General features: G+C 38.3%; 1 protein-coding gene across 3 annotated transcripts in view; it reads right to left on the bottom strand.

Annotated features, from left to right (window-relative positions):
• The window catches only part of DENND2B (DENN domain containing 2B), an 804,449-nt gene that overhangs the window by 23,183 nt on the left and 753,667 nt on the right, over positions 1–27,599 (bottom strand). For all 3 annotated transcript variants that reach the window (XM_053720608.1, XM_053720607.1, XM_053720609.1), the window contains 2 exons: positions 3,985–4,162; positions 1,444–1,485 (listed from right to left, as the gene is read on the bottom strand). In XM_053720608.1, coding sequence (XP_053576583.1) covers positions 1,444–1,485; positions 3,985–4,162 — 220 coding nt within the window. The remainder of the gene's footprint in view (positions 1–1,443; positions 1,486–3,984; positions 4,163–27,599) is intronic.

Genomic DNA, 27,599 nt, shown 5'->3' with positions numbered 1-27,599 from the left:
ATGTACGGAGGTTCTCAAGCTTAAATTTAAAATTAGAAATCTCTGAACCAGGTCTCCCTGATTCAGAGACGTCACCCACAGACTGAAGCTCTCCGTCCTCAGGTTCTGCATATTGTGACGCAGTATCAGACATGGCTCTTACAGCATCTACGCGCTCTGTATCTCGTCACACAAACAAAATTTTTACAGTGTATGTAACAAGTTAGCAGAGCATTGCACCCACTTGCAAATGGATGATTAACCCCTTAATACCAAAAACGGAATAATAAGTGACAAAAACGTTTTTAAACACAGTCACAACAACTGCCACAGGTCTACTGTGGTTGTTACCCTCCTCAAACACGACTTTTGAAGCCTTTAGAGCCCTTCAGAGATGTCCTGTATCAAGCAGAAGGAAGCTGAGTGTCTCTGTCTGTAATTTTAGCTACGCAGACAAGCGCTAAAATAGGCCCCTCCCACTAATATTACAACAGTGGAAAGCCTCAGGAAACTGTTTCTAGGCAAAATTCAAGCCAGCCATGTGGAGAAAAAACTAGGCCCCAATAAGTTTTGTCACCAAACATATATAAAAACGATTAACATGCCAGCAAACGTTTTATATTACACTTTTATAAGAGTATGTATCTCTGTTAATAAGCCTGATACCAGTCGCTATTAAATCACTGCATTTAGGCTTAACTTACATTAATCCGGTATCAGCAGCACTTTTCTAGCAAATTCCATCCCTAGAAATATGTTAACTGCACATACCTTCTTGCAGGGAAACCTGCACGCCATTCCCCTCTGAAGTTACCTCACTCCTCAGAATATGTGAGAACAGCAATGGATCTTAGTTACTTCTGCTAAGATCATATAAATCACAGGCAGATTCTTCTTCTAATGCTGCCTTTGATAAAATAGTACACTCCGGTACCATTTAAAAATAACAAACTTTTGATTGAAGTTAAAAACTAACTATAATACACCACACTCCTCTTACTACATCCATCTTTGTTGAGAGTTGCAAGAGAATGACTGGATATGGCAGTGAGGGGAGGAGCTATATAACAGCTCTGCTGTGGGTGATCCTCTTGCAACGTCCTGTTGGGGAGGAGAATATCCCATAAGTAATGGATGATCCGTGGACTGGATACACTTAACAAGAGAATTAAAGATTAAATAAAAAAAATAAACCTGCTATCATGGTCAATCTTCTTCTAAGTGTATTGGATTTGGAGTTATAAGCAAATGGTCATTTAAAACCAGTATTTGCAGCTTTTGTTCTTTTATGCTGCATAAATATTTATGCAAATTTATGTTAATGAGCTTAGCATGTTTTTTCTAAAAAAAGGGGCAATCCTAATTAGTAAAACTATATCACCAAAACTATGAGGAGGCTTCCCCATGCTCTAATACTAAATTTACCCTTTAGATTTAACTTCAGAAATGTGATCACAAACTCACCTGTCTTATAAACCGATCAGATCCTAAATCTACCATCAAGGCCTAAGTGAAAGAAGATAAACAGATTAGTAATACAATGATTCCATAGATCAGTCTGGTGCATGATAATATTTTAATAAAAGTAAAAGGTACAATGTTCCAATAGTACATTTGCTATATCTACAGAAAGATATAAACAAACTGGAATTTGTGCTAAGGAGGGCTACTAAAATGGTACATGGTCTTAAAACTAAAACGTACTAAGAGAGGCTCAATGACCTAAATATGTATAGCTTAGAGGAGAGAAGGGAAAGAGCTGATATGATGGTAACTATCAAGTATATTAAAGGGCTTAGTAAAGCTGAGGATGTGAGTATGTTTCATTAAAAAAGAAAATAAAAAACAAGGGGTCATGATCTTAAGCTGAAGGGTAGTATATTCAGGAGTAATTCTTCTTAAACTTCCACAAAAAGTGGCAATGACAAACAAACACTGTGGGGGACTATAAGAATGCCTGGGATAAGTATAAGGCTATCCTCCATACTTATTAATGCCTGGGATAAGCATAAGGCTATCCTACATACTCATTAATGCCTGGGATAAGCATAAGGCTATCCTACATACTTATTAATGCCTGGGATAACCATAAGGCTATCATACATACTTATTAATGCCTGGGATCACCATAAGGTTATCCTACATACTCATTAATGCCTGGGATAAGCATAAGGCTGTCCTACACACTCATTAATGCCTGGGATAAGCATAAGGCTGTCCTACGTACTCAATAATGTCTGCGATAAGCATAAGGCTATCCTACCTTCTCATTATGCCTGAGATAAGCATAAGGCTATCCTACATACTCATTATGCCTGGAATAAGCATAAGGCTGTCCTACATACTCAATAATGCCTGGGATAAGCATAAGGCTATCCTAGGTACTCAATTCCTGGGATAATCATAAGGCTATCCTGCATACTAATTAATGTCTGGGGTAAACATAAGGCTATCCTATGTACTAATTAATGCCTGGGATAAGCATACGACTATCCTACATATTCATTATGCCTGGGATAAGCTTAAGGCTATCCTAGGGACTCATTAATTCCTGGGATAAGCATAAGGCTGTCCTATATACTCATTAATGCCTGGGATAAGCATAAAGCTATCCTACATACCTATTAATGCCTGTGATAACCATAAGGCTATCGTACATACTTATTAATGCCTGGATAAGCATAAGGCTATCCTACATACTCAATGTCTGGGATAAGCATAAGGCTATCCTTCATACTTATTAATGCCTGGGATAAGCATAAGGCTATCCTACACACTCATTAATGCCTGGGATAAGCATAAAGCTATCCTACATACTTATTAATGCCTGTGATAAGCATAAGGATATCCTACATACTCAATAATGCCTGAGATAAGCATAAGGCTATCCTACGTACTCATTAATGCCTGGGATAAGCATAAGGCTATCCTAAGTATTTATGAATGCCTGGGATAAGCACAAGGCTGTCCTACATACTTATTAATGCCTGAGATAAGCATAAGGCTGTCCTACATACTCATTAATGCCCGCGATAAGCATAAGGCTGTCCTACGTACTCATTAATGCCTGAGATAAGCATAAGGCTTTCCTACATACTCATTAATGCCTGGGATAAGCATAAGGCTGTCCTACGTACTCATTAATGCCTGGGATAAGCATAAGGCTGTCCTACGTACTAATTATGCCTGGGATAAGTATAAGGCTATCCTACATACTCATTATGCCTGGGATACGCATAAGGATATCCTACATACTCATTAATGCCTGGGATAAGCATAAGGCTGTCCTACATACTCATTAATGCCTGAGATAAGCATAAGGCTATCCTACGTACTCATAAATGCCTGGGATACGCATAAGGTTATCCTATGTACTCATTAATGTCTGGGATAAGCACAAGGCTGTCCTACGTACTCAATGCCTGGGATAAGCATAAGGCTGTCCTACGTACTCAATGCCTGAGATAAGCATGAGGCTATCCTACGTACTCAATAATGCCTGGGATAAGCAAAAGGCTGTCCTACGTACTCATTAATGCCTGGGACAAGCATAAGGCTGTCCTACGTACTCATTAATGCCTGGGAAAAGCATAAGCCTATCCTATGTACTCATTAATGCCTGGGATAAGCATAAGGCTATCTTACACATTAGATAAGTTTATACTTTTAGGAAATATCTGGCAGACTTGTTGGGCCTATGGTTCTTATCTGCCGTCAAAATGTATGTTTCTATTGGGGGGGGGGGGAGAACCGTACAGTTATCTGCATTGCTTATTATGTGCAAACAAACACAGAAGTTCTGAGTTCATTAAAGACATATATAGGAAATGAACATTATATCAGAGCTATATTATGTTTTATTACACAACTTGAGAACGGTAGCAGAGAAAATTCACCCCTTAGAAAAGTTGGGAATTCTGATAAAAACAAGAGAGGTTACGCTCAGTACAGTGAAAAAGCTATAGTAGTCTAATGGTACAGTGTTTATGTGACGACCGGACTCACCTCTTCCACTGGCAGTTCTTTTAATTTCGGCAGTGAACTAGACAGCAGACCCACCAAGAAAGGCGTAGGGCAGCAGACTATGTCAATCATAGAGGAGGGCAGGACAGGTATAAACGTATGTTGCCATGAAAACGGATATAGCAAAGCAACCACTGCGTGGGAACAGCTAGACAGAGTGCTGTGGGCAGAAACAAAAAACAGGAATCAGGAAAGGTTTTGTTATCGTTATAAAGGGACATGAAACCCAAAATGTTTAGTTCATGATTCAGATAGAGCAGCAATTTCAAGCAACTTTCTAATTTACTCCGATTATCAAATTTTCTTTGTTCGCTTGCTATCTTTATTTGAAAAAGCAGGAATGTAAGCTAAGGAGCCGGCCCTATTTTTGATTCAGCACCCTGGATAGAGCTTGCTGATTGGTGACTAAACGTACATCCCATGAATGCTATGTCCCTGATGGAGGAAAACAGACCAGTACATTAAAGGGAATACATTAAATTATAAATAAACAAAATGGTACTGTACCCCCTCTTTATAGTGCTCCTAATGATTTGTTATACCAGCTGCATAACATTAAATGTATTGGAAATTGCTCCTTAAAGGGACATGAAAACCAAAAGTTTTCCTTTTATTATTCAGATAGAAATTACAATTTTAAAAAAGTTTCCAATTTACTTTTATGATCAGATTTGCTTCATTCTCTTGTTATTCTTTGTTAAAGAGATATCTAGATTGGTAGCGTGCACGTGTCTAAAGCACTGCATGACAGGAAATAGTGCTTCCATCTAGTGCTCCTGCTAATGTATAACATTGTTATAAAACTGCTGCCATCTAGTGCTCTTGCTAATGTATAACATTGTTATAAAACTGCTGCCATCTAGTGCTCTTGCTAATGTATAACATTGTTATAAAACTGCTGCTATCTAGTGCTCCTGCTAATGTATAACATTGTTATAAAACTGCTGCCATCTAGTGCTCTTGCTAATGTATAACATTGTTATAAAACTGCTGCCATCTAGTGCTCTTGCTAATGTATAACATTGTTATAAAACTGCTGCCATCTAGTGCTCTTGCTAATGTATAACATTATTATAAAGCTGCCGCCATCTAGTGCTCTTTCTAATGTATAACATTGTTATAAAGTTGCTGCCATCTAGTGCTCTTGCTTATGTATAACATTAGTGCAAAACTGCTGTCATCTAGTGCTCTTGCTAATGTATAATATTATTATAAAATTGCTGCCATCTAGTGCTCCTGCTAATGTATACCATTATTATAAAGCTGATGCCATCTAGTGCTCTTGCTAATGTATAACATTGTTATAAAACTGCTGCCATCTAGTGCTCTTGCTAATGTATAACATTGTTATAAAACTGCTGCCATCTAGTGTTGCAGACACATGAACACTCCTACTGTACAGGTATCTGAAAGAGAATGTGCAAACAGGACAGCACTGGAGTGCAGTGAGAGCTTAATATGGTGTCACCCATGACTAGAGGGAAGCAGCAAATAACCGCAGAAAACACACTTAAAGGGCCACTAAACCCAAAATCTTTCTTTCATGATTCAGATAGAGAATAGAAATTTAAACAACATTACAATTTACTTCCATTATTTATTTTGCTTCATTTTTTAAATATCCTTAGTTGAAGAAAAAGCAATGCACATGGTGAGCCAATCACACAATGCTTCTATGTGCAGCAACCAATCAGCAGCTAGTGAGCATATCTAGATATGCTTTTCATCAAAGAATATCAAGAGAATAAAACAAATTAGATAATATAAGTAATTTAGAAAGATGTTAAAAATTGCATTCTCTTTCTAAATCATAAAAGAAAAAATGTGGGTGGCATGTCCCTTTAATGTTTATTCTTTTTGTATGTAAAAGGGACCTTAAACAGAGTAACAATACAGAGTATTATGGAGTCAGACTAAATGTAACAATTTATGGTGTCCACTTTATGGAAGTTGCAGATTACAGCAATAAATGAACATCAATAACAATCCACTTGTCTAAACTATGGGTCACCTATAATGGGAGTAACATTAACAAGGCCTAAGGGTGCAAATCAAAACTGTAAACTAACAATAAAACAAGATTATAGTGCTTCTCACCCCAGGGATCTTCCAGCCCCCAGCAACATCTGCAGATTAACACAGGGCAGCTACGCAAGTAACAAGTCATCTACTGGTAGCGCTAAATGTAAAATGCGGTTTCTATATAGACAGTTTCATTACTATAGTTACATGCACTGTTAATTTGTTAGTTAATGATTTTATTAAACAAATAGTTTGTAGAATACTCTGTGCTTAAAAGGGTCAAAGTTAAAGGGACAGTCTAGTATAAACTAAACTTTCATTATTCAGATAGGACTTTTAATTTTAATTGACTTTCCAATTTACTTTTATCATCAAATTTGCTTTTTTCTCTTGGTATTCTTAGTTTAAACTAAACATAGGTAGGCTCATATGCTAATTTCTAAGCCTTTGAGGGCTGCCTCTTATCACATGCTTTTTAAATCTCTTTTCAACACAAAGAGACAGAAAGTACACGTGGGCCATATAGATAACACTGTGTTCAGGCACAGGGGGTTATTTAAGATTTAGCACAACACAATGCTAAATGCAAGACAATAGATAATAAACAGTCACAGTCATGTGATCAGGGGGCTGGAAGAAGGTTTCTAGATACAAGGTAATCACAGAGGTAAAAAGTATATTAATATAACTGTGTTGGTTATGCAAAACTGGGAAATGGGTAATAAAGGGATTATCTATCTTTTAAATCAATAACAATTCTATGGTAGACTGTCCCTTTAAACTTTTCTCATTCAGATACAGCAGCAATTGAAACAACTTTCCAATTTTCTACTGTTATTACATTTTATTCATTCTCTTGTATCCTTTGTTGAAAAGCATATCTAGGTAGGCTCAGGGGCAGCATTGCACTAATTGGAGCATCTGGACATATTTGCCTCTTGACTCATCTGATGTGTTCAGCTAGCTCCCAGTAGTGCATTACTGCTCCTGACCAAAAGATACCAAGAAAATTAAGCAAATTTGATAATAGAAGTGGGAAGCAATTTTTATTTTTTTATGGATTTCTCTGACTTACTAAAGAAAAAATGTGTTTCATGTCCCTTTAACCCCTGAAAAAGAGTTAAACACAAAGTTTGCTAAGGAGCTGCAATGCATTGCCATCCCTGAGCAGGACATGGGTGCACAGCCAATCAGAGCAGCATACACAAGTTGCTGCCAATTAGAAGAGAATCAGCTCAGCGCCTGCAGCAATAAAACAAAAAGCTACCAATTTAGTTGTGAGGGAAAACAACATAAGCAGAAAGTAGTACATTTTTAGTATTGGTTATTTTTTATTAGCTCAAATGAACGAACATTAAGAAAAAAGTCCATAATACTAGTTAATAATTAAGATTGATGGTTTATGGACTTGAATACAGTTTGATTTGATGATTAATTTAGAAATATAGGTGAGCTGTTATACAACAACATACCAATAGGTGGCAGCAGAGATTCACTGACAAGCTTTACTAAGTTGTGCAATACAAGTTAGTATATATACACTATATACAACAAGAGTATGTCTGTGTATTGCTTGACAGACAAAGCTCATACTGAAGGCCTATTTACAGTTTTACATATATAATAGCCAGTAGTCTCATTTTGTAATTCCTTAAAAGGGACATAAAACTCAAAGGGCTCCGTGTACTAAGTAGCGTAAACTGTTGCAGAGCCCTTGCGGGGCCGGTTCGTGCATGCGATTCTGCTTCCCGCAATGTAAGAAGCAGCAGTCAGACTCTGTGGTGGCGGAGAGGAATCCCCCCAAACTTGCTTGCCCAGGGTGAATGACAGACCCTTCTCTCATGTGGTTGCACAAGAGATGGGGCGGACTTTACACACTCACTTGAGTGTGATACATACGGGCGGCGAAAAAACAAGATCCGCTGCCCATATGCCGCAAAGGCAAGCAGAGAACTTGTTAAGTTGAGAAGCTTGTCTGCTCGCCGTATAATACGCGGTGGCCAAAGGTTTTCTTTTAGGTTTCAGATAGAGCATACAATAAAAACAATGCTATACAGTTTAGCCCATTAGATCACAGCAGTGTTTGTACAATGTAAAACACAGTTAAAAGCATTATTGCAAAAACTGCTGCTATATATTGCTCCAGACACATGCATGTCCCTGAGCCTACATAGTATGATCTTCAACAAAAGATCAGGGTGGATAAAATCAATTATTTTTAAAAATAAATAAATAAGATTTTTTTAAATTTAAATAGGATATTTTTTTTATGAAATGCTTTTCAAAAAGAAAAAAAAAAAGGTCTATCTAAAGATAGTTTTCTATTTAAGATACATTATAATTCAAAGGTTCCTTAAATAACAATTGGTTTCTAATTATGTAGCATGAGGCTGTATTTTCATGGCTGTAATGCTTACTATTTTTTTGTAAATTGATTCTGTTAATCCATTCACAAGGTCATGCTCTGCCAGAAGTTTCTATAAGATTATTTTTTGCCATTTTTCCTCTCTTTCCAATTTTGCTTTATTTTCTTAGTATCCTTTTTTGAAGAGCCAGCAATGTACTACTGGGAGCTAGCTTAACACATTGGGTGAGCCAATGGCAAGAGGCATATGTGTGCAGTCTTCAATCAACTGCTAGCTCCCAGTAGTGCATTGTTGCTCCTGAACCTACCTAGGTATGCTTTTCAACAAAGGACACCAAGAGAACAAAACAAATTAAATAGAAGTACAATGTAAAGTTGTTTAAAGTGACATGATCTATCTGAATCATTGACTTGACTGTTCCTTTAAGCCCATTTTTTCACTGCAATGTACACAGAATCAACCCCTTACTAAGTTTCAAGAAGCTCAATAAATAGAAGTTTGTTTGGAGTGGAATAAATCTGCACAAGAACCTAAGTGTGAGCAGGGAGGGGCAAGCGGCAAAGTGAAACATATAATGTTATTTTTATATTTAAATAAAACTTTTATCGTTATTATTATCACTATCAAGGTAATGATTATTTTTCTTTAGTTAAACAAAACAATTTAATTATTATTATGATAATGATTATTTTTCTCTTTCCAGTAAAGTACAGCTGAAAAGAGGATCAAATATGAATGATTAGAAACAGTTCCCCTCCCAATAATTTCATAATTATCTATGTATTTCTAAAGGTATAAAATGAAATCAGTCATTTTCCGATAGAACTGGAAAAATAATCTGAAAAGTTATTATTCTAAAATGAAACCTTTATGTAGAAAACCGGGATTTAAATACTGACTACTGATTTGTATCAAATCTACTGTGCAAGCGAACAAAGTTTATTTGATAATTAAAGTAAATTGGAAAGTGTGTGTGTTTTTTTGTTTTTATTGTACCCTCTCTCAACCATAATTTTTTTTTTTTGTGTTTCATGTCATTCCATTACAATTACATTACAGTCCAACAAAAAGAGTTTATATGCAGATTTGTCACTTAGCATTGAACCATTTAAATATGTTAACCTCTTATTGACAGTCATCAAACCCTGTACAATGTCTGACATTTTCAGTTGAAGGAGTTAAATGGCACGGAAAGACTGCTCTATAGCCCAATCGCCACTTTCAGCCAAAATCCCCTTAAGGACATGTGATATACAGGGTGCATCCTCGTCTTTGAGGGGTTAAATTAAAAAAAAAACAACAGTCAATGTTTATGAATTTGCTCTACTCTGTAATGTTATAGATTTTGTTAGCCGGAAACTTAACCCAAGGACTGATCGTTTTATAGTAAAAAAAATTATGTAAACTTTGTAGAGAAAATTATTGTCATTGTGTCTAGAAAGCAGATAAACTGTACTTCAAAGACTAACTCCAAAAAGGCTTAAATGCATAGGGTCTGCAGCTTGTTTACACTAACATTTCAGAGCTAGAGTGGTCTTTTGGAAACGCTAATATTTCAGCTTCTGGCATACTGGGCAAGAGAATTAAAAACATATTGTTCTATGTTTTGCCAGACCAAGTTGAAATTAATGCCAAAACGGCAAAGTTTTGCAACAAGGGGGCAGAATTTGGATGATCTAAGGGTAGGTCTCACACCATGCAGCCAAAACCAGTGGTCATCTGCATAAAACAGTGAAATTCAGGGATGAACATATGTTGTGTAGTTAAAAGAACACAAACGCTGAAATATTGGTCATTCTCAATACAGTGTCCCTTATATTTTCTTACAATAATATATAGGAGAGCTACCAATCACTGTCATTGACAGTACCAATCAGGGAGCACTTCTTTCAATACAATCCGAGTCTGACACCAGGCTGCTCTACCTGTCCTGGAGCACACAGACTCCACCCCTGAGGTGCAATAGCCAGGGGGATACCTACATGGTTATCAGCTGAGACAGGGCCTGGTGTTCTAGGGGGTAGCTAATCCAGCCCTACAATATCTCTGTAGCTCCCACATTCCCCTGCAGTTTACATGTAATGAGAAGAAAATATAAAGGGCTGGATGAAATCACCATAATTAAAAAACATAATTTATGCTTACCTGATAAATTTATTTCTCTTGTAGTGTATCCAGTCCACGGATCATCCATTACTTATGGAATATATTCTCCTTCCCAACAGGAAGTTGCAAGAGTCCACCCACAGCAAAGCTGCTATATAGCTCCTCCCCTAACTGCCATATTCAGTCATTCGACCGAAAACATGCAGAGAAAGGAAAAACCATAGGGTGCAGTGGTGACTGTAGGTCAAATGAAAATATTACCTGCCTTAAAGTGACAGGGCGGGCCGTGGACTGGATACACTACAAGAGAAATAAATTTATCAGGTAAGCATAAATTATGTTTTCTCTTGTTAAGTGTATCCAGTCCACGGATCATCCATTACTTATGGAATACCAATACCAAAGCTAAAGTACATGGATGATGGGAGGGACAAGGCAGGTACTTAAACGGAAGTTACCACTGCCTGAAAAAAAACCCTTTCTCCCAAAAATAGCCTCCGAAGAAGCAAGGTATCAAATTTGTTAAATTTGAAAAAGTATGAAGCGCAGACCAAGACTCCATCTTGTAAATCTGTTCAACAGAAGCCACATTTAAAAAAGGCCCAAGTGAAAACCACAGCTCTAGTAGAATGAGCTGTAATCCCTTCAGGAGGCTGCTGTCCAGCAGTCTCATAAGCTAAATCAATTATGCTTTTTAACCAAAAGGACAGAGAGGCTGCTGAAGTCTTTTGACCTCTCCTCTGTCCAGAATAGACAACAAACAAGGTGAACGTTTGATGAAAACTGTAGTAGCTTGTAAGTAAAACTTTAAAGCACAAACCACGTCCAATATTGTGTAATAGACGTTCCTTCTTTGAGGAAGGATTAGGATACAAGCATGGAACAACTATCTCTTGAGTGATGTTCTTGTTAGATACCACCTTAGGAAAAAACCCAGGTTTTCCTTATCCGTACGAAGGACCAGATAAGGAGAATCACATTGTAACACAGATAACTTGGAGACTCTACGAGTCGAGGAAATAGCTTCCCAAAAGGAACTTTCCAAGATAAAGATTGATATCTATGGAACAAAAAAGGTTCAAACGGAACTTCTTGAAGAACCTTAAGAACCAGGTTTAAGCTCCATGGCGGAGCAACAGTTTTAAACACAGGCTTGGATCTAACCAAAGCCTGACCAAATGCCTGAACGTCTAGAATACCTAATATACATGACTAAGGACCTATAGCAGGTCTGAAACGTTGTATGTTTGTCTAAAGACCCCATATGAAGAAATAAAGGTTTTTTAACTATTGGTGGCTGGAACAAATCCTTTTTGCTACTTGAAGTATTTGCAGGATAAGGCAGATCCTGGGTTCCGTGCCCCACAAGCCACATATCTGTTGGTGCTGTTTTCCACACTTTGCTTTGACGTCTAGAATACCTGCCAGACGCTTGTGCAAAAAAATAGACAGAGTAAAAATCTGTCCCTTTTAAGGAATTAGCTGACAACCCTTTTCTCAAAAACATCTTGGAGAAAAGATAATATCCTGGGAATCCAGACTTTACTCCATGAGTAACCCTTGGATTCATAACAATCAGATATTTACACCATATCTATGTTCAATTTTCCTAGAGACAGGCTTTCATGTCTGTATTAAGGTAACAATGACTGACTCGGAGAAGCCATGCTTTGATAACATCAAGCGTTCAGTCTCCAGGCAGTCCATCTCAGATTGATTCTATTTAGATGGTTGAAAGGACCCTGAGGTAGAGGGGCCTGTCTCAGAAGCAGAGACCGTGATGGAAAGGATGACATGTCCACCAGATCTGCATACCAGGTCCTGCGTGGCTACGCAGGCGCTGTCAAAAACACCAAAGCCCTCTCCTGCTTGGTCTTGACCTCCGGAGGAAATCCCACTCCCCCGGAAGAAAAGTCTGACGACTTAGAAAATCCACCTCCCAGTTCTCAACACCTGGGATATGGATAGTTGATAGACAAGAGTGAGTCTCTGTCCAGAGAATTATTGTAAGACTTCTAACATCGCTAGGGAACTTCTGTTCCCCCTTGATGGCTGATGTAAGCTACAGTCGTGTATATTGTCCGACTGAATATGATGTACCTCAGAGTTGCTAACTGAGGCCAAATCTGAAGAGCATGGAATATCACTCCCAGTTCCAGAATATTTATTAGAAGGAGGGTCTCCTCCTAAGTCCACTATCCCTGAGCCTTCAGGGAGTTCCAGACTGCATCCCAACCTAAAAGGCTGGCATCTATTGTAACAATTGTCCCATCTGACCTGCGGAAGGTCATACCCTTGGACAGATGGACCCGATATAGTCACCAGAGAAGAGAATCTCTGGTCTCTTGGTCCAGGTTTAACAGGGGGACAAATCTGTGTAATCCCCGTTCCTCTGACTGAGCATGCATAGTTGCAGCGGTCTGAAATGTAGACGTGCAAACGGTACTATGTCCCTTGCCGCTATCATTAAGCCGATTTCATTCATGTACTGAGCCACCGAAGGGCGCAGATGGAATGAAAAACACGGCAGAAATTTAGAAACTTTGACAACCTGGACTCCGTCAGGTAAATTTTCATTTCTACAGAATCTATCAGAGTCCCTAGGAGGGAAACCCTTGAGATTGGGGATAGAGAACTCTTTCCTTGTTCACTTTCCACCCATATGATCTCAGAAATGCCAGTACTACGTCCGTATGAGACTTGGCAATTTGGATGTTTGACGCCTGTATCAGGATGTGCTAAATAAGGGGCCACTTCTATGCCCCGCGGCCTAAGGACCGCCAAAGCGACCCCAGAACCTCCATAAAGATTCTTGGGGCTGTAGATATCCCAAAGGAAAGAGCTACAAACTGGTAATGCCTGTCTAGAAAGGCAAACCTGAAAAACGATGGTGATCTTTATGCATCACAATGTGAGGATAAGCATCCTTCAAATCCATTGTAGTCCTCTATTGACTCTCCTGGATCATAGTTAAGATGGTACGAATAGTTTCCATCTTAAATGACGGAATTCTGAGGAATTTGTTTAAGATCTTTAGATCCAAAATAGGTCTGAAGGTTCCCTCTCCTTGGGAACCACAAACAGATTTGAGTAAAAACTCTGTCCCTGTTCCTCTCTTGGAACTGGATGGATCTCGTACACAATGTAAGAATGCCTCCTTCTTTATCTGGTTTGCAGATAATTGTGAAAGGCGAAATCTCCCCTTTTTTTGGGGGGGAATCTTTGAAATCCAGAAGATATCTCTGGGATATAAATTCCAATGCCTAGGGATCCTGGGCATCTCTTGCCCACGCCTGGGCGAAGAATGAAAGTCTGCCCCCTATAGGATCCGTTACCGGATAGGGGTCCGTTCCTTCATGCTGCCTTAGAGGCAGCAGCAGGCTCCTTGGCCTGCTTATCTTTGTTCCAGGTCCGATTGTCTCCAGACCGCCTTGGACTGAGCAAAAATTCCCTCTTGTTTTGCCTTAGAGGAAGTGGATGCCACACCTGCCCTGAAGTTTTAAAAGGCACGAAAATTAGACCTTTTTTGGCCCTTGATTTGGACCTATCCTGAGGAAGGGCATGACCTTTTCCTCCAGTGATATAAGCAATAATCTCCTTCAAACCAGGCCCGAATAGGGTCTGCCCCTTGAAGGGAAGTTAAGTAGCTTATTTATTAAAGTCACAACAGCTGACCATGATATAAGCCAATAGCGCTCTGCGCGCCAGTATAGTAAAAAACAGAATTCTTAGCCGTTAGTCTAGTCAAATGAACAAAGGCATCAGAAAACAAAGGAATTGGCTAGCATAAGCTTGTCAAATATATTCATCCAATATAACTGTAAAGCCTCATCAAGAGACTCAACCCAGAAATATCAGAATCAGGTTAAATCATCTTCCCTGAGTCAAAAAAATCACCCACAGACTAAGCATATTGTGAGGTAGTATCATACATGGTTCTTAAAGCGTCTGTATGCTCTGTATCTACCCCCAGAGCTATCTGCTTTCCTTTAATTTCAGGTAGTCTGACTAATACTGCTGCCAGAGTATTATTCACCACCTTTACCATGTCTTGTAAAATAAACGCTATGGGCGCCCTTGATGTACTTGGCGCCATTTGAGCGTGAGTCCCTGAAGCGGGAGTCGAAGGGTCTGTCACGTGGGGAGAGTTAGTCGGCATAACTTTCCCCTCGACAGAATCCCCTGGTAAAATAAACGCTATGGGTGCCCTTGATGTACTTGGCACCATTTGAGCGTGAGTCCCTAAAGCGGGAGTCAAAAGGTCTGACACGTGGGGAGAGTTAGTCGGCATAACTACCCCCACGACAGAATCCTCTGGTGATAATGTTTTTAAAGACAAAAAATGATCTTTATTGTTTAACATGAAATCAGTACATCTGGTACACATTCTAAGATGGGGTTCCACCATGGCTTTAAAACATAATGAACACAGAGCTACCTCTATGTCAGACATGTTAGAACAGACTAATAATGAGACTAGTAAGCTTGGAAAACACTTTAAATCAAGTTAACAAGCAAATATATAAAACGTTACTGTGCCTTTAAGAGAAACAAATTTTGTCAAAATTTGAAAAACAGTGAAAAAAGGCAGTAAAACAAACAAAATTTTTACAGTACATGTAATAAGGTAACAGAGCATTGCACCCACTTGCAAATGGATGATTAACCCCTTAATGCAAAAAACAGATCAAAAAAACGACAGACGTTTTTAAAAACAGACACAACAAAACTGCCACAGCAGAGCTGTGGATTACCTTCCCTATAAACGATTTTGGAAGTCTTTTTAGCCCTTTAGAAATGTCCTGTAGTATTCATGGGACTGCTGATGGAATCTGGACGATTCATTTTGTAATTTTAACTGCGCAAAAAAGTGCTCAATTAGGCCCCTCCCACTCATATTACAACAGTGGGAAGCTTCAGTTAACTGTTTCTATGCAAAATTTAAGCCAGCCATGTGGAAAAAACTTAGGCCCCAATAAGTTTTATCACCAAACATATTTAAAAAACGATTAAACATGCCAGCAAACGTTTTAAAACACATTTTTACAAGAGTATGTATCTCTATTAATAAGCCTGATACCAGTCGCTTTTACTGCATTTAAGGCTATACCAACATTACAGTGTTATCACCAATGTACGTTAAAAAACGATTAAACATGCCAGCAAACGTTTTAAAACACATTTTTATAAGAGTATGTATCTCTATTAATAAGCCTGATACCAGTCGCTATCGCTGCATTTAAGGCTTTACTTACATTACTTCGGTATCAGCAGTATTTTCTTAGTCAATTCCATTCCTAGAAAAATATTTTACTGCACATAACTTATCTGCAGGAAAACCTGCACGCCATTCCCCCTCTGAAGTACCTCACTCCTCAGAATGTGTGAGAACAGCAAATGGATCTTAGTTACGTCTGCTAAGATCATAGAAAAACGCAGGCAGATTCTTCTTCCAAATACTGCCTGAGATAAACAGCACACTCCGGTGCCATTTAAAAATAACAAACTTTTGATTGAAGAATAAACTAAGTATAAAACACCACAGACTCTCACGACCTCCTATCTATGTTGAGGCTTGCAAGAGAATGACTGAATATGGCAGTTAGGGGAGGAGCTATATAGCAGCTTTGCTGTGGGTGGACTCTTGCAACTTCCTGTTGGGAAGGAGAATATATTCCATAAGTAATGGATGATCCGTGGACTGGATACACTTAACAAGAGAAAGGATATATTATGTCAATATGAAGTCAGCCAGGAGGTGGAGTGGCAACAACTGTGAGAATCCATCTTCATGTTGTCAGTGGCTAAGAACAAAGACAGCCAGATTGACAGGAATACAACTTTCCATAGTAGAACAACTTTTGATTGAGTTAGGCTTGCAGAGAGTAAGCCAATTAGAACAAGGGGTGAGGGGAATGGCTTGATTGACAGGGAGTAAGCCAACTAGAACAAGGGGTGTGGTGAATGATGTGATTGACAGGGAGTAAGCCAACTAGAATAAAGGGTGTGGTGAATGGCTTGATTGACAGGGGGTAAGCCAACAAGAATAAGGGGTGTGGTGAATGGCTTGATTAACAGGTAGTAAGCCAACTAGAATAAAGGGTGTGGTGAATTGCTTGATTGACAGGGAGTAAGCCAACTAGAATAAGGGGTGTGGTGAATGGCTTGATTGACAGGGAGTAAGTAAACTAGAATAAAGGGTGTGGTGAATGGAGTGATTGACAACTAGAATAAAGGGTGTGGTGAATAGAATAAAGGGTGTGAATAATAGAACAAAAAGCAGGAATGTAAAGCTTTGGAGCCAGCTCATTTAGGCTCAGCACTATGGATAGCGACTACTGATTGGTGATTACATTTAGCCACCAATAATCAAGCATAACCCAGATTCTGAACCTAAATGGGCTGGCTCTAATGCTTTATATTCCTGCTTTTAAAATAAAGATAGAAAGAGAATGAAGAAAAATTGATAATAGGAGTACATTAGAAAGTTGCTTAAATCGCTGCTCTATCTGAATCATGAAAGAAAAAAATTGGGTTTAATATCCCTTTAAATATTTAAAGTAGGTTGTCTATTTTCCTTTAATAAAAATACATTAAAAGCACTTCCATTTTGCTTCTTTCCATACTTGGGCACTTCGGTAATTGATTGACTCTGAATGTAGGATAATGACGTTAATCAGTGTCAGTATATTTAAAAAAAATACCCAGTTCCCACGGGTGCACGTCTGGAATTATCCAGAAATATATTATAAACTACCAATGACCCTTACAGTGCTGAAAATAAGTAGAATGTATTAGAATAATGTGTTAGAAAATTGTACTTAAAGTGGCATTAAATGAAACAGCATAAAAAAAATACTGTCTGGTCAGGGTTGAAGAACTATAATTAGTAAAGTTTTTTAAAACATTTTTGTGAAATAAAATAAACAAAAAATAAAACTTTTTTTTAGCATTGTTTTTACAATAACAAATTGTACCTTCAATTAAAAATCAGCATTTCATTTAAATATTTTGAAGGATACGTTGATGAATATAAACATGGCCATTTGTTTAGCAAGCGATTCGCCAAATGCACGACTAGTTGCTATTCTTGGGATGCAGTTGTATCACAGAATAGGGGTAAACTATGCCACTTAACCTCTTAAAGACCAGCAACATACCCTATATGTCAGGTGGTCTTTCTATGGGGATTGTGGAATAGTATGGTCTCGCCACCAGCGCTATTTCTGGTAACCAGAAAGGAGGAAGGACCCGCGCTATAAGTAGCAAGAAAACCCTTAACAAACAGCGACGTAAATGGTACATCATGGTCATTAAGGTGTTAAAGGGATATGAAACCCACATTTTTTTCTTTCATGATTCAGATAGAACAAGTGATCTTAAACAACGTTACAATTTACTTCTATTATCTTATTTGTTTTGTTCTCTTTAAATCATTTTTTTAAAAGGATACCTAGGTAGACTCAGGAGCTGCTGATTGGTACCTGCATATATATACCTCTTGTAATTGGCTGACCAATGTGTTCAGCTAGTTCTCAATAGTGCATTGCTGCTTCTTCAACAAAAAGGATTCCAAGAGAATGAAGCAAATTAGATATTAGAAGTAAATTGGAGAGTTGTTTAAAACGGTGTTCTCCATCTGAATCACAAAAGAAAAACAATCTGGGTTTCCTGTCCCTTTAATATACATTTAGTAGCATTTAAAATAAAAAAAAAAAGAAGTTGATATGTTGTTAATAAACTGTGTAACACAATCTATAAACATTATGTTATGCTGCTCTTCCTAGATTATCTGTAGAACACTGTCCCCAGGACTCCCCGACACGCAATATTTTCAGGATTACTTTGAATGAGAGCAGGTAAAATGTTTACTAATCAGCTGATTATTTCCCCTGTGCTCCAGTTCAGATATCCTCACAATGTGGCCAGTTAGGGAGGTCTCAGGTATGAGGACAGGTTTGAAAACCAGTGACATAGAGCAAGGAAATGAAACTTTATTGGTTTTCTGCAACAGGCATGGGAAGCTTGTTAGGACTGGTAAGATTTGTCTTTTTTTTGCTACAACACATCTAAGATGAAAAGAACAGATAAAAAGGTTCAGTGGTTTATAATAAATTGCAGAGCAATACCATGACATACAGTGGGGCAAAAAAGTATTTAGTCAGCCACCAATTGTGCAAGTTCTCCCACTTAAGAAGATGAGAGAGGCCTGTAATTTTCATCATAGGTATACCTCAACTATGAGAGACAAAATGTGGAAACAAATCCAGACAATCACATTGTCTGATTTGGAAAGAATTTATTTGCAAATTATGGTGGAAAATAAGTATTTGGTCACCTACAAACACGCAAGACTTCTGGCTCTCACAGACCTGTATCTTCTTCTTTAAGAGGCTCCTCTGTCCTCCACTCATTACCTGTATTAATGGCACCTGTTTGAACTTGTTATCAGTATAAAAGACACCTGTCCACAACCTCAAACAGTCACACTCCAAACTCCACTATGGTGAAAACCAAAGAGCTGTCGAAGGACACCAGAAACAAAATTGTAGACCTGCACCAGGCTGGGAAGACTGAATCTGCAATAGGCAAGCAGCTTGGTGTGAATAAATCAACTGTGGGAGTAATAATTAGAAAATGAAGACATACAAGACCACTGATAATCTCCCTCGATCTGGGGCTCCACGCAATATCTCACCCCGTGGGGTCAAAATGATCACAAGAACGGTGAGCAAACATCCCGGAACCACACGGGGGGGCCTAGTGAATGACCTGCAGAGAGCCGGGACCAACTTAACAAAGGCTACCATCAGTAACACACTACGCCGCCAGGGACTCAGATCCTGCAGTGTCAGACGTGTCATATGGTCAGATGAAACCAAAGTAGAACTGTTTGGTAGAAACACAACTCGTCGTGTTTGGAGAAGAGAGAATGCTGAGTTGCAACCAAACACCACCATACCTACTGTGAAGCATGGGGGTTGCAACATCATGCTTTGGGGCTGTTTCTCTGCAAAGGGAACAGGACGACTGATCCGTGTACATGAAAGAATGAATGGGGCCATGGATCGTGAGATTTTGAGTGCAAACCTTCCATCAGCAAGGGCATTGAAGATGAAATGTGGCTGGGTCTTTCAGCATGACAATGATCCCAAACACACTGCCCAGGCAATGAAGGAGTGGCTTCGTAAGAAGCATTTCAAGGTCCTGGAGTGGCCTAGCCAGTCTCCAGATCTCAACCCCATAGAAAACCTTTGGAGGGAGTTGAAAGTCCATGTTGCCCAGCGACAGCCCCAAAACATCACTGCTCTAGAGAAGATCTGCATGCAGGAATGGGCCAACATACCAGCAACAGTGTGTGACAACCTTGTGAAGACTTACAGAAAACGTTTGACCTCTGTCATTGCCAACAAAGGATATATAACAAAGTATTGAGATGAACTTTTGATATTGACCAAATACTTATTTTCCACCATAATTTGCAAATAAATTCTTTCCAAATCAGACAATGTGATTGTCTGGATTTGTTTCCACATTTTGTCTCTCATAGTTGAGGTATACCTATGATGAAAATTACAGGCCTCTCTCATCTTCTTAAGTGGGAGAACTTGCACAATTGGTGGCTGACTAAATACTTTTTTGCCCCACTGTATTTTGGAAAGAAATGCGATGTAGAATATGAATATCCGTGCAAGGCGCTATTACAAGGAACATAAAACGCAAAATAAATACTGGACATACTGATAAGCTGGAGAACAATATACTGATGTGTCTTTAAATTTGTATTTGTTGCTTAAAGGGACACTGAACCCAATTTTTTTCTTTCGTGATTCAGATAGAGCATGACATTTTAAGCAACTTTCTAATTTACTCCTGTTATCACATTTTCATTCTCTTGGTATCTTTATTTGAAATTCAAGAATGTAAGTTTAGATGCCGGCCCATTTTTGGTGAACAACCTGGGTTGTCCTTGCTGATTGGTGGATAAATTCATCCACCAATAAAAAAGTGCTATCCAGAGTTCTAAACAAAAAAAAAAGCTTAGATGCCTTCTTTTTCAAATAAAGATAGCAAGAGAACGAAGAAAATTTGATAATAGGAGTAAATTAGAAAGTTGCTTAAAATTGCGTGTTCTATCTGAATCACGAAAGAAAAAATTTGGGTTCAGTGTCCCTTTAATGTTTGTTGAAATTATAGTAAAAACTTTAAATTTTTAGGAAATGGGCATAAAGCAAATGAAAGTATTTGACTACACATAACTAAACAGTTTACATTACAATCCCTTTAACAAGCAGCCTCATTTCTCTGCTGAACTTACACAGTCTAATATTTATTAAACAATGTGTAACCCCGGCGTCTTTATTTATTAAACGTACAACGATTGTGATTAGCGCTACTGCAGGGAGACACCTGTAGAACAAATAAATATCAGATCTAAAATAATTAACATGTTTCAGACACACCTGAAACATGAACATTAAAAAAACAAGATTTATATCTATAAAGAATTTCTAAGTGGTAACATAATTAATCATTGAATGTTATACAGCTTCAGGTCATTTAGGGGGGAAAGAATTGTCTCCAAGATTAACTCAAATTATAAAAAAACACAAAAATATTCTTTTATATATATTTATATATATATATATATATATACACATACACACAAAGTATATATATATATATATATATATATATATATATATATATATATATATATATACTAATATATGGTTTAAACACATAGTAAAAAAAAGTCAGCTCCAGAGCATCAATGCATAGTGGGAGCGAGTGGAACGCATCACGTGAGCCAATGACAAGAGGCATGTATGTGTGTAGCCACCAATCACCAGCTAGCCCTTCAGTAGTGCACTGCTGCTATTGAGCATACCTAGGTACACTTTTCAGCAAAGAAAACCAAGAGAGAAAAAGTACATTTAATAACAGAAGAAGATTGAGACGTCTGTGTCTAAATAATGAAATGTGCTTTCACGTGGCTGGCATGGGCATTTGGCAGCTTCATTAGCTGATGAATGCAGAAATAGGCGGCCACTCGTAGACTTCGGCTGCTTTCGGCGATGTATTGATTCTTGTGAAAGATCACAACACTTAGATCTGTGCAAATCCACATGATGATCCTTCACAAGCATAAATCTGGTACAGAAAAAAGTCCATGAGCTACTGAATACCCAATGCCGAGTCATAAGTAGAAATCTTTTTCTCTCTCATTGTCAGAGCACAATGCTTGTCTAGGCTTTCAGAAGCAGCTGAAATAAATATACAGGTGGCCCTCGGTTTACGCCGGTTCAATTTGCACCGTTTCAGAATAACAACCTTTTTTTTCAGTCATGTGACTGTTATTGAAAAGCATTCTGAAGCAGTGCATTGATTAAAATAGCCAGTAGGTGGAGCTGTCCGCTTGTGTTGCAGCAAAGATATGCAAGCCAAGCAAGTTAAAATGAATCAGTATAACTAGACCTGAGCTATCGAGCAGCTTTCATAGGAACAAGATCTTCCTAACTATAAATCAGTCCAGATTAGAATGCATAGAAATAATTGTTTGCAGAAAAATGCAAGTAAAGTGTGTGTTGTGTGATTATTTTATAAGGTTTATAATGCTTTTTAGCAAATGTTTTTGTTCATTTGTTCATTCAACTTAGTTTAATTATATATTCTGTGTTATGTGAGTATTTTATTAGGTTTATAATGCTGTTTAGCACTTAAAGTCATTTCAAAGCTTTAAAAATAATGTATTAGGTGCTAATATTGACAATTTTGAGAGGGGCCTGGAACCTAACTCCCTCACTTCCCATTGACTTACATTATAAACTGGGTTTCAATTTACAACCATTCCTTCTGGAACTTAACCCCGGCGTATACTGAGGGCTACCTGTATTGTATAGGTCAGGTGAAGAGCTAACGGAAAGACCTTCCTATCAAATCCAAAGAAGCAAAACTACTGTGTTCATCTGAGCCGTCATTAAACCTGGATCTTGGTGAAGTTGTCGGGAAGAATCAGTCGTCACCTTATAAGGCGGGGACAGCAATAAGAATGCAGATACCACAAACCAAAATACACCTCACAGCATTTTATTTATGAAATGGTGATAGAAATTAAGGGGGTGGGCACAGCGGGGTCTTTTGGAAATTTTAGCAAAATGTTCTCTAAAACAGTAATAGATTTTAATAAAGTATTTTTGCTACTGCAAGTATATTTCTAAATAAAATGCATTTGGAGAATGTACTTTAAATCTGCATGATTCTTAAAGGGACACTGAACTAAATTTGTTTCTTTCGTGATTCAGATAGAACAGCAATTTTAAGCAACTTTCTAATTTACTCCTATTATCAATTTGTCTTCGTTCTCGTGCTATCTTTATTTGAAATAGAAGGCATCTAAGGTTTTTTTTTTGGTTTAGTACTCTGGACAGCACTTTTTTATTGGTGTATGAATTTATCCACCAATCAGCAAAAACAACCCAGGTTGTTCACCAAAAATGGGCCGGCATCTAAACTTACATTCTTGCATTTCAAATAAAGATACCATGAGAATTAAGAAAATTTGATAATAGGAGTAAATTAGAAAGTTGCTTAAAATTTCATGCTCAATCTGAATCACAAAAGAAAATAATTCTGTTCAGTGTCCCTTTAAGCAATGAAAAGTTTATCATACACGAGCAATGAAAGCAAAATAAAAAATGCAATTAATTAAAAAAAAAAAAAAACAAACTTTTATATAACTGCATTAAGGGCAATTGTTTTAATCTTTAATGAAGTTGAAACCTTGTAAGGTGTTTTGGTGAAAAACAAGTTTTCAGATGTGAAAATGAAGACAGCAGCAGCTATTGCAAATGTAAAAAGTGTTAAAAACATTCTTGCAAAAGTACTGCCATATAGTGCTCCAATACCTAGGCCTCTAGTTATCAAGCCGTCAACCTCAAATACGCTGGAATTCCGCAGCGTATTTGTGGCGAGGCTGATTCGCCTAAGTTATAAAGCCCTCCTGCCCGGCAAAAGTAGAATATAGTGACGTAAGCTTCGATCCGCCGGACTCAGTCCGACACAGATTGATTCTTACGTCACTTCAGATGTTCCGAACGCAAGTTCGGCACAATCTGACTACTTTTGGGAGTTATCAAATGACTACCAGGTACGCCCGGCCCAGGGTACCTGGTTTTCAATCCGCCACCCTGGAGACGGCGGATCCCATAGGAATCAATGGGAGTCTGACCATAGCGAAAGTTCATGTTCGCTGCTGCCCGACATCCCATTGATTTCTATGGGAGATGTCTACACCTAACACCCTAACATGTACCCCGAGTCTAAACACCCCTAATCTGCCCCCCTACACCGCCGCCACCTATATTAAACATGGTAACCCCTAAACCGCCACTCTCGGTCCCACCGCCACCTACATAATACCTATTAACTCCTATCCTGCCCCCCCATACCGCCGCCACCTATAATAAATTTATTAACCCCTATCCTGCCGATCCCGTACCCCGCCGCAACTAAATAAATTGTTTAACCCCTAAACCGCCGCTCCCGGACCCCACCGCAACCTATATTACACTTATTAATCCCTAATCTGCCCCCCCTACACCGTCGTCACCTATAATAAATTTATTAACCCCTATCCTGCCCCCCCTATACCGCCGCCATCTATATTAAACTAATTAACCCCTAAACCTAAGTCTAACCCCCAACACCCCCCTAACTTAAATATTATTTTAATAACTCTAAATAAAATTACTATTATTAACTAAATTAATCCTATTTAAAACTAAATACTTACCTATAAAATAAACCCTAATATAGCTACAATATAACTAATAATTACATTGTAGCTATCTTAGGATTTATATTTATTTTTCCAGGCAACTTTGTATTTATTTTAACTAGGTAGAATAGTTATTAAATAGTTATGAACTATTTAATAACTACCTAGCTAAAAGAAATACAAAATTACCTGTGAAATAAATCCTAACCTAAGTTACAATTAAACCTAACACTACACTATCATTAAATAAATTAAATTAATTAACTACAAATACCTACAATTAAATACAATTACATAAACTAACTAAAGTACAAAAAATAAAAAAAATATTACAAGATTTTTAAGCTAATTACACCTAATCTAAGCCCCCTAATGAAATAACAAAGCCCCCCAAAATAAAAAAAATGCCCTACCCTATTCTAAATTACGAAAGTTAACAGCTCTATTACCTTACCAGCCCTTAAAAGGGCCTTTTGTGGGGCATGCCCCAAAGTATTCAGCTCTTTTGAATGTTAAAAAAAATACAACCCCCCCCAACATTAAAACCCACCACCCACATACCCCTAATCTAACCCAAACCCCCCTTAAATAAACCTAACACTACCCTCCTGAAGATCATCCTACCTTTAGCCGTCTTCAGCCAGCCGACCACTGATGGAACAGAAGAGGACATCAGCAGCGGCCGAAGTCATCATCCAAGGGGCGCTGAAGAGGTCTTCCATCCGATAGAAGTCTTCATCCAGGCGGCGTCTTCAATCTTCATCCATCCGGAGCGGAGTGGAGCCATCTTCAAAGCAGCCGACGCGGAGCCATCTTCTTCCACCGACGCCTACTCGTCGAATGAATATTCCTTTAAGCGACGTCATCCAAGATGGCGTCCCTCGAATTCCGATTGGCTGATAGGATTCTATCAGCCAATCGGAATTAAGGTAGGAAAAATCTGATTGGCTGATCCAATCAGCCAATCAGATTGAGGTCGCATTCTATTGGCTGATCGGAACAGCCAATAGAATGCGAGCTCAATCTGATTGGCTGATTGGATCAGCCAATCGAATTGAACTTGAATCTGATTGGCTGATTGGATCAGCCAATCAGATTTTTCCTACCTTAATTCCGATTGGCTGATAGAATCCTATCAGCCAATCGGAATTCGAGGGACACCATCTTGGATGATGTCACTTAAAGGAATATTCATTCGGCGAGTAGGCGTCGGTGGAAGAAGATGGCTCCGCGTCGGCTGCTTTGAAGATGGCTCCGCTCCGGATGGATGAAGATAGAAGTCTTCATCCAGGCGGCGTCTTCAATCGGATGGAAACCTCTTCAGCGCCCCTTGGATGAAGACTTTGGCCACTGCGGATGTCCTCTTCTGTTCCATCCGTGGTCGGCTGGCTGAAGACGGCTAAAGGTAGGATGATCTTCAGGGGGGTAGTGTTAGGTTTATTTAAGGGGGGTTTGGGTTAGAGTAGGGGTATGTGGGTGGTGGGTTTTAATGTTGGGGGGGTTGTATTTTTTTTAACATGCAAAAGAGCTGAATACTTTGGGGCATGCCCCACAAAAGGCTCTTTTAAGGGCTGGTAAAGTAATAGAGCTGTTAACTTTCGTAATTTAGAATAGGGTAGGGCATTTTTTTTATTTTGGGGGGCTTTGTTATTTTATTAGGGGGCTTAGATTAGGTGTAATTAGCTTAAAAATCTTGTAATATTTTTTTATTTTTTGTACTTTAGTTAGTTTATTTAATTGTATTTAATTGTAGGTATTTGAAGATAATTTATTTATTTAATGATAGTGTAGTGTTAGGTTTAATTGTAACTTAGGATAGGTAATTTTGTATTTCTTTTAGCTAGGTAGTTATTAAATAGTTAATAACTATTTAATAACTATTCTACCTAGTTAAAATAAATACAAAGTTACCTGTACAATAAATATAAATCCTAAAATAGCTACAATGTAATTATTACCGGTAATTACATTGTAGCTATCTTAGGGTTTATTTTACAGGTAAGTATTTTTAAATAGGAATAATTTAGTTAATGATAGTGTAGTGTTAGGTGTAATTGTAACTTAGGTTAGTTTTAATTTTATAGGTAAATTTGTCTTTATTTTAACTAGGTAGCTATTAAATAGTTAATAACTATTTAATAGCTATTGTGCCTAGTTAAAATAAATTCCAATTTGCCTGTAAAATAAAAATAAATCCTAAAATAGCTACAATATAATTATTAGTAATATTGCAGCTATATTAGGGTTTATTTTATAGGTAAGTATTTAGTTTTAAATAGGAATAACTAATTTAATAAGAGTAATATTTATTTAATTAATATTTAAGTTAGGGGGGTGTTAGGGTTAGACTTAGGTTTAGGGGTTAATTTTATTATAGGTTGCAGCGGTATGGGGGGGCAGGATAGGGATTAATAACATTATGATAGGTGGCGATGGTGTGGAGGGGCAGATTAGGGGTTAATAAGTTTAATATAGGTTGCGGCGATGTCCGGGAGCAGCGGTTTAGGGGTTAAACAATTTATTTAGTTGCGGCGGGGTACGGGATCGGCAGGATAGGGGGGTTAATAAATTTATTATAGGTGGCGGCGGTATAGGGGGGGCAGGATAGGGGTTAATAGGTATTATGTGGGTGGCGGCGGGGTCCGGGAGCGGCGGTTTAGGGGTTAATACATTTATTATAGTTGTGGCGGGGTCTAGGAGCGGCGGTTTAGGGGTTAATAACTTTATTTAGTTGCGGGGGGCTCCGGGGGCACCGGTATAGGGGGTAGAACAGTGTAGTTTAGTGTGGGTGCTTAGTGACATTTTATCAATAAAGGGAAAAAGCCGAAGAGCAGCGAGATCGGATGAGTGATAACTATCACAGTCCGCTGCTCATCGCCCCATACTTGGTGCACGGCTTTTTTACAGCTTTTTTGATAACTTTGGCGAGTATATTCAGGTCTGCGGCGGCGATGTGAGGCGAGCGTATTGGGGCCGGCGATGGCAGGTAAGTAGACACGTTGATAACTAGAGGCCCTAGCCTGCTTTTCAACAAATGATATTAAGAAAAAGTAAGATTTTATAAGATTGTAAACTAGGCATGTTCATTCGGATCATGCACACTCGTGGTAATCGGATATTTTCAGAGCCGGATTTCTTCTTGTGAAAGTGAAACACACTAAGATCTGGATTTGCATAGATCTTAGTGTGATGCATTTTCAGAAGGAGGAATCTGGCTCCGAAAAGATCCGAATGCTGCGAGTGTCCACCTTGTTCTGTATTGGGATTACCACAAATACACATACCTACTGTAAACGTTAGAAGACCTGTTCTTAAAGGGGTTA

The sequence above is a fragment of the Bombina bombina genome, chromosome 7, assembly GCF_027579735.1.
Source record: "Bombina bombina isolate aBomBom1 chromosome 7, aBomBom1.pri, whole genome shotgun sequence".
Lineage (NCBI taxonomy): Eukaryota > Metazoa > Chordata > Amphibia > Anura > Bombinatoridae > Bombina > Bombina bombina.
The sequence above is the reverse complement of the archived record's forward strand: the minus strand, read 5'-3'. Positions and strand labels throughout refer to the sequence as shown.